Here is an 8,906-nt window from a genome sequence, read left to right as displayed (position 1 = left end):
TAGTATGTAACAAAAGTAAAACATATTTAAACATATTTTAACATATTTAAGTCCAGGACTATTTAAGTAGAAACATCTGTGAAATAGCAGCAATATCAAATGTAGAGACGAAGGCGCTAATGTTAGACAATCATCGGTTTTTCACATCGGCTAAATTTGTTCATCGGACACTAATATCGGCCGCTACCGATGTGGTAGCCGGTATATCTTGCATCCTTAATTTAGATCCTTTACTTAAAGTGTTAACAGCACCATGTGAGAACACTGCACTGCAACACTACTCCAATAAAAGTCAGTATTATCAGCAGAGTCAACTTTATGCAGGGTTTTACTATTATTTACGATGTGTTGCATTAATGCATATGTCAAGGATCGACCAGTTATCAGCTTGGCCGATTATCGGGGCTGATACTAGCATTTTTTCCTGATATCGGTTGAATATTGATATTTTTATTGACGGATTATTAGTAAATTTAGTATGCTGCTTTGGGTGTGATGCAGCTTCCTCTTTTTGTCTGTTGCCACTTTGCGTCTCTCAAGCAGAGACACAACTGGCAAAAAACTGAGCAAGAAACACCAGCTGTCACCACAAACCAGGAAATTACCTGCTTTGACAGTGGCGAAGGCTAAGCCGACGGTTAGTGGCTACGTTGGAGGCAGCCACAGAGACAAACTAATGAGAGCGTCCTAAAGTCATGTGATTCTCTGACGTCAACACTCCTATTTCTGACGTATACATTCAGCTGTAGTAATCCTTATTAACGAATGAATGACATAATGTTAAAATATACCATTTAATGTATCTCGGTTATTGGTCCTTCTTGAGTATCAGGCATCGGTATCGGCCTTGAAAACCCGTATCGGTCAAACCCTCGTGTGTGTTGCGTTTTACTGCTGTAGATGTTTAAAGTCCCACTCAAGGCACTTTACATGGTGGGGTGAAGACCTTACAAAACTATAGAGAGGCTCAGGGAGGGCGGCCATCTGCCTCGACTGGTTGGGGTGAGATTAAAGGGGAGAGAGATCAGGAGAGCAGATGGAAAACAGACAAACAATTCACGGGAGGACAATAATCGCTGGGGAGGTTGGTGAGGCCGGTAGCTGCACATCAAAAACCTGTAATTCTATTGACGTCTGTGCTCGAACGCTGTAAAACCCACTCTGTGCTGCACAGTGAAAAGCTGCAATATTGAAGTGATTCAGCCGTACATGTTCGAACATGAAACCGATCTTGAAGGAGAATAATGATGCGGAAAGCCTCGCCGTGCAAGCTGACAGGATTGGTTCCTTAAGTTCAGTTATGTATAAAACTACAGCGTGCTGGTAGAGGTACAGTCGTGACTCGATAATCCGACCCTTAACAGTCTGAAAACCTTGCTATCCGACAGGTTTTTAGGAAAAACAAACAGAACCCATAAAAAACAGCCTCAACATACCAATAAATAAGGATAACGGCGTATTATCTGACTGAACAATCCCACAGATTGGCTACGTTCAGACTGCAGGACTTGATGCTCAATTCCAATTTTTTTGCGAGTTTGTTCACATTTCCAGTTAAATGCGACTTGTATGTGATCTACTATGTGAACTTCATATGACCCGCAAGTACTGCTTGTGCGTTTCGGCCACTTCCATCCTGTCGAAGCGGTCCCACGGGGTGGAAGTGTCCGTTCAAGCATCAAGCCCTCCTCTGATCTCGACCTCCGTCTTGACAATCCGACAGCTTTGCTATCCGACATAAAAGAAGGTTTTACGCTTAGTGTCGGATTATCGAGTCACGACTGTATTGAATAGCCAAATGGGAATGTTACTTTTGGCGAATCCAGCGACTGAACAACCTGAAAAACCCAGAACTTCGGACTGCTTAGATGCCATCGTGTAAATGGTTTTACAAAAGCTCTGACAGTAGATACAGTTCCCGTCTCATGACACGCATCGTCCTAATGCCCAACCTACAGCGATCCAATGGTTGAAATATCCTAAGTTCTGCATTTCTAAGAAGAATGAGGAGGATTTTCTTCTCATACATGGAGTTCTTGTAGAGCCCAGATCTAGTGAGGCCCTTCAGCAGTGGCTTCAGTATTTTGTGTCTCTTTTGGTCGTTGCTGTTGGTTTTATACAAACGTCTGGACCAATTCACTTCACACACAGCTACTGCACGTTTATTATGATGTCCCATTAACCATAGAGCTTACATCTCTGTCACCACATCACCACTAATGTTTCCTCTGTTGTGTCCTTGGTTTCCAGCATCATGATGGATGAGCTGGTGCAGGACCTGGTGTCTGCACTGGAGCAGACTTCAGAGCAGAGTAAGCTGGGCGAGCTGTGGGAGGAAATGGTCCTGAGTCCGCTGCAGCAGCGCCGGCAGATCCGACGCCGCAGAGGCCGAAAGCGCTTTCGCGAATCCTCCCTCTACCCGATGGAGCACAGACGGTGCTGGATCGAAGCCTCGGAGTCCAGCTTGGATGAAGCTAAAGAATACAGAGAGAACTCTTCCTCCGCCATCGCCGCCTCCGTGGCCAACTGCAGCGACTCTGATGATGTGACTGCAACCAACCACTGGTCCTCCCTCATGAGAGGCCCGGTCAGGACGAGGCAGCCGTCCTGGCCGGAGTCTGACTCCATCGCCGAGAATAATCCTGGACGGCCGCTCAGGAGGCGGAGGAAGGTCAAACGGATGACCTCGGACGTAACGGTCAGGCTGCAGCAGAAGCTAAAAGTCTCCGGTGTGGATGGGAAGCAGAGACACAGGCCGTCTAAGGTGCAGCATCTGTCAGGATCGAAGAAGAGGACCGGCGGCTGGATGGGAGCAGACAGGCAGACCGAAGGAGCCAGACTGATGGGGAAGGAGTGCTGGAAGAGGAAGATGGCGAAGGAACGCAGAGATGCTGCAGATGAGAACATGTCTGAGGGGTAATGTTACATCGTCTGTTTTTATGACGTAGTTAAACCAAACACTTTAGTTGTTGCAGAGTGAAGGATTATGGGAATTCAGTCTCAGGAGTGTGTAGTCCTCTGAGGAGCCAGTTGATGCTACGTGTAGCTGGAGTGCAGGAGGAGACAATATCGTTCATGGGCCTCAAAACTTTAAAACAATAGTAGATAGTTGTGATGCACGATATTAAAATTTCTGGCTGATACCGATATTAAGATTTCTGATATCGCCGATAACCAATATCACCGATGTTGATATTAAATTTGTGTTCATACTGAAAAATGAGTATAAGTAAGGACTGTGTGAAACTGTTCAGAAGAAGCCCATACCAAATTAGACCACATAATCTTCTCTATTACAAAAGTAAAACATATTTAGACATATTTAAGTCCAGGACCATTTAAGTAAAAACATCTGTGAAATAGCAGCGATATCAAATGTAGAGACAAAGGCGCTGATGTTCGACAATCATCAGCTAAATTTGTTCATCGGACCGATACCGATATATGGGAAAAAATACTAATATCGGCCGATACCGATGTGGCTACATCGTGCATGTCTAGTTGAAAAGTTTGCTTAAACCAGAGAGGGTAATGATGACGACTTTGCATGCCAATCTTTTATCTTAATGGCTCAGTTTCACTCCACTGTGACTTTTTCCGTGGCAGGGCTAAAAGCCATGCTAACACGAGTAGCCTACATTCGCTGTAGTTTTTTTTCTGACGCTGCCCCTAAGTGGCAGCAGGTCGCTACGATAGGTCGACATGCATCTGCAAAGCTCTTGTGTCGCATCTATGATGTACCGAAACAGAAGCAGGCTTTCCAATTTAGCTATAGATTCACATAAAGCACTACGAGTTCCATTCTTAGTGAAAAAAATACACATTTTTAGCTCCAAAAACCCTACATTTAATTTACAGTTACGCAACAAGCTAAATGTTAACCGTGTCATTGTTTAAAGAGTCTGGATTAAAACCATACTGAAAAAGGAGCTCAGAACTCTAAAAGCCCCTTTTTACCCTTTAAATTGAAAGTTACCAAGGCAGTTAAACCCATAACATAAAAGTCATGGGCATAACTACTATCAGACAGAAGCAATTAAACAAGGCGACATTTAAGATGATCTATATTGCCTGTCTTCATCGAGCCAGCTGTCAATATTCAGCATGTCCTCAACTAAACCAAAAAAATGTATCACAATCATGCCACTCCACTTTAAAGTATTGAGTTGACATTAAAAATGAATGATAGAGTCTCTTCATCCTCATCTCCTATAGCTGAAATGATCATCAGGGAGGGATCTTTGATAGTTATGCCTCCGGGCATCTGCCAGCTCATTATTTCCTTTCGAGAAATATTGTCACAAATAAATAAGTGACTTGGTGTGGTATTGATTTGTTTTGAAATGAATTCCTGTCTTGGGCTGGGTAATTAAAGCTGTGCCTGTCCCACAGTCCCAGAGTGGCCCCTCTTCTGTGCATTTTATTTAGCAAAGACTAAGTGCGGCTGGAACTGCCAGCACACAGTCTGTTATTACAGCGAAGCAAACATTACAGGATGCTGCGGAGTCGAGACGAAACTGTGGCTGAAAAGTAATTCTAACAGTAAATAATGTGGCTTTACCTAAAATCCTGCCCTCATTTACCACTCAGTAGTTACAGTGAGCAGTGAATAGACAGTTGTACAGTGGTAGTTTTTGCATCCATAAACTGTTATGCATTTTAGGATTGGTAACAGAACAGTGGCGTAACATCTACATACATCTACTTGAGTGTATCCATTGTATTGTACTTTATGTTTATTATTATACATATTCTCCAAGAGCACCTTAGTATCGGTAAACCAATACTGTGACACTATGAAAGGATCCATTCTGTTGTGAATAAGTACTTTTTATACGCTCCCCATATCCTGTTACAAATGCCTTTTACTTAAGTTATAAATTAAGGATCTTTTCTATCACTGGAAAGTAGTGTGTGTACGCCAAGAGGATGTTATGTGTTTCGTCCACAGTAGATTTTTTTTAGGAGACAATATCATACATGGGCCTCAAAACTTTAATACAATAGTAGAGAGTAGTGATGCACGATATTAAAATTTCTGGCCGATATCGCCGATAACCGATATCAGCGATGTTGATATTCAATTTTTGTTCACACTGAAAAATAAGCACTATGAGAAGCTATTCAAAAGAAGACCTAATTAGACCACATAATCTTCTTTATTACAAAAATAAAACATATTTAAACATATTTAAGTCCAGGACCATTTAAGTAAAAACATCTGTGAAATAGCAGCAACATCAAATGTAGAGACGAAGGCGCTGATGTCAGACAATCATCGACTAAATTTATTGATCTGACCGATACTGATATATGGGTAAAAACACTAATATCGGCCGATGCCGATGTGGTCGCTGATATATCGTGCATCCTGAGTAGATAGTAAATATAGCGGACTATATAATATGCAATGTTACAAATTTACGATTTTCAACAGTTTTATCTGTCATTGTTGTACAGATTTTCCTTGTTTTGTTAAATCACAGAAAACATAATTCATTTACACCTTAACAGTAGAAAAAAAAAACTGGCTAAAACCCTAAAGAATGTCCACATAAAAGATGTCTACGTTTACAAATGGGGTTTGATGTTTTACGATGACTAACAGAAAGATTACACGACTGTAATTAAATTAGCAAAAGATTTTGATATATTTTAGATGTCCACATTGTAACATGAGATATTTACACAGAAAGATTTTTTAAACCTTTAATTAAATACGTACCAGTAACATACACAAATATATAAAGGCTTTTTTTCCTGAGCCTGTAACACGACTGGTTTAAAAAGAATAAAACATACAGCTACCAGGAAAAGTCCTTGATTGCTATCGTCATCTTCCTCCTGCACTAAAACCACTAAAGTCGTCTTCTTCAGCCTCAGAATTACTTCATCACTTCCTAAGTCTCTCTTTCATCGTCACTCTCAGTGTTGCTTTCGTCTTGAGGCAAATTTGTAAAAATCCATAGATTAGCCACATCGTTGTTTAAGCCGCAGTGTTCAAAGGGTGTGAAAAAAGTAGCAGCTTATAGTCCAGAGATTACGGTAATAAGTTTGTTCGTAAATGAGTCAGATTGGTTTTATCGATGTGACCTGAAGTCATACTTTTACCTCAAATGGCTTTACACTGTGTACCTCATACCCCAGGACTTCTTGTTCGGACATGGGGGGAAAAAAACATACTAAATACCCATTAATAGGACGTGAGGGACATAATATCACAATATGATTCCAGTGATGACATAATGAGCTGATGAATAGACAGTGTATGTTGGTCTAGTTGCACAGTCACATATGGTATTTTTGTAAAGATCCCATTTCTAACGTCCGTCTGAGCTCTTTTACGATATATTTCTGTCACTAATCTCATTATCTGCCGATCATATAAAACATGTGAGGAGAGGACATTCGAGGTAACCCATTATGGGACGGAGAGAGAAGGCTTTACATCTTCTGGTTTAATTTGTGCTGACCTCCCTAGCCCCTAAACGGTACTTGTTTTCTTACTTTATGGAAAAATCAATAGCCGTTCTGACAGAAAACAGCTCCGGAGAAGAAATAAATGGGAGCGCCATGGCACGCTGTCAATCATTTCTCACTTACACAACGCCAACACTCTTGATTGCTGCTCAGTAGACTGCCACACTGTACTGAGGGCTGAACAATCTAATGGTGAAGCCCTGGCGGAGGCAAAGGATATGAACGAATGGCAGCGGTGATGAGGGGTTGACAGTGGTACAACAGCAATATTTATACTCCGAGACTGTACGGTCCATTTGATGTCAGGCCCAGACGCCATTGTTGAAATGTCTTTTGAGTCACTCGGATATTTCTCCGCTCTCCGTTCATTCCATTAACCTTTTTCATATGGAGCGTCTGCTCTCTTAAAATGTGCCTCTCCTCAAGGTCACTCCCCTTATGTGCATACTGAGCAGAGCTTCGCCTTCAGCCACCCAAGTGCAAGGAGAGCAGATGTTGGTGGCTCCAGTTGGGCTCCACATCCTTGATTAGACCTGGCCCAGCCTGCTGGCAGTGAGGCCACCTGGCACCCAGGCTGGCCCAGCAAGCAGGCCTCACCTGTGGGTACTCGCCGTCCCGGGCTCAGCCTCCGTCTCCAGCTGCGTGCCGCTTCTGGTGATGTCGGTTTCAACCCTTCCATCAGGGGGGGAAAAAAAACAAAACAAACAAAAGCCATTGTGAGTGCTTTTTCTTGGCTTTATCGTGCTTCAATTTCTATTTTGCGAACTCTATGTGGAGTTTTTGGTAAAGCAGTGCAGCATTTGCCAAAGTTAATTTTCATAAATCTCTGAGACTAATCCAATTACTGCAGCTCAGGGAGGGTGGGATAACCTTATAATCAGACACCCATGGAAGAGGGCATGGATTTGGGTTGGGGCGGCTTGTTTGAAGAGCCCACAGATCCATTGTTATCAGCACTTTGCCCCCCTCCGACTCTGCCTCTTCTTTATTCCTCTGCAGAATGAGCCCAGGCTCAATAAATGGCGGCTTGCCTGTAATCTCTGTGCAAACTGGCCTGCCTCTCCCAGGAGCTGAGGATTATATCCTAATGATTAGTGCTCATCTGGATACTGTGTTTTGCTTCACCTCTTTGGCTTGTGTAGAGACAATGGGGCTGTGCGGGGAGTTAAGTTCATCCCTAAACACTGGAATGCAGTTTTTGTTTTTGCCCTTGCCTTTGTTTCACCTGGACATATAGTATTTATTCTAACTGTGGTGCATAATCCACATTATCTTAGTTTTCGACCGGGCGAAGTGCGAGGATTGGCTTGTTGCACGCTGTGAAGTCGAAACACCAAGTTTGCCCAAAATGTTTGTCAACTTTTCCCAACAAAGGTCACTGCTGGAGAGAAGAAGGAGGTGTTCCATTTGGTCCCAAGAAAAATGGGGATCTCAATTATTCATAGCATTAATTAGGCAGTACTTAATGGAAACGGTCTCGCATCGGCCCGGTGCTGCTCCAAGCGACATCACATTACACCTTTAATACAGATAAATACTTAATGGGTGCCTCTAATTAATTGTTTATACCTGTGATTCTTTTTCAAACTTAAAATCCATCCAATGAGAAGCATTTTTTATTTTAGAGACCACCTAGCTGTGGATGGGATGGCAGGTAGGAGCGCCGTGTGCTCCCGGCTGATGTGTCCAGAGGTTGGGTGCAGCTGAGGAGAGGCCCTGGGAGTCGGTCCAGAGAGGGTCCAGAGGGTTGGGATAGGAGGGGCGGAGGGGACGGTCCACGACTGCTCGGCGAGGCCAGACATCTTCCAGATTCCCCGGAGAGGCCTGCTTCCCTCTCTCACACATCTGCTTGTGGTGGATGTTAGAGGGAGATGATGCAGGACCATCTGGCCAGAGAGACAGGCAGGCTGGACGGACGGTTTTCGCCTGATCCTGTCGTCACTTGACGGGCCTCCGCAATATGGCAAAGCACGGTATCAGCGCATATCTGACCCTCCAGCTTTCTCCTACAAGCAAGGTCGTCCATGATAAACAGAGAGCCAAATGCAAGGCGGCGAAGAGAATTAAGCTCCCTCTCTATCATAAAGTACGGTGGCAATTAGCCTTATTCAGAGGATAATGCTGCTGTTATTGTCTGTCTTTCTTAATGTCATAAGAAAGAAAGAAAAAATCCAATAAAACCTCCTGAACATGTTTGTGCCACTGAGCCTAAATCCCATTGCTGCTGCTGCTGCTGCTGAGGATGAAAGTCTTAAACAAAGGGAACCGGTCATAGATATGATTCGGTTACTTCCTCACAAAGCTGTGAAGTGAACGTGTTGGTGTTCTGGTTTCTGTTTGTTCATTTAGGAAATAGCAGGGACCAACTTCAGCATTTCTCCAATTGTCTGTATCACAATTTCCTTGAAACTGATTCACGATAAAAT

At 43.2% G+C, this 8,906-nt stretch overlaps 1 protein-coding gene across 4 annotated transcripts in view; it reads left to right on the top strand.

Annotated features, from left to right (window-relative positions):
• Positions 1 to 2,254: 2,254 nt before the first annotated feature.
• The window catches only part of LOC103357990 (G patch domain-containing protein 2-like), a 29,131-nt gene continuing 22,479 nt past the window's right edge, over positions 2,255 to 8,906 (top strand). For 3 of the 4 annotated variants that reach the window (XM_008282769.1, XM_008282796.1, XM_008282787.1), the window contains exon 1: positions 2,257 to 2,916. In XM_008282769.1, coding sequence (XP_008280991.1) covers positions 2,258 to 2,916 — 659 coding nt within the window. In that variant the 5' untranslated portion in view covers position 2,257. Of the gene's footprint in view, positions 2,917 to 8,906 lie in introns of all 4 variants that reach the window. The other variant, XM_008282778.1, reaches the window with a different exon arrangement.

This window comes from Stegastes partitus, unplaced genomic scaffold (assembly GCF_000690725.1).
Source record: "Stegastes partitus isolate 25-593 unplaced genomic scaffold, Stegastes_partitus-1.0.2 Scaffold8, whole genome shotgun sequence".
In the NCBI taxonomy this organism is placed as follows: Eukaryota; Metazoa; Chordata; class Actinopteri; family Pomacentridae; genus Stegastes; species Stegastes partitus.
This window is presented reverse-complemented; position numbering and strand designations above follow the sequence as displayed.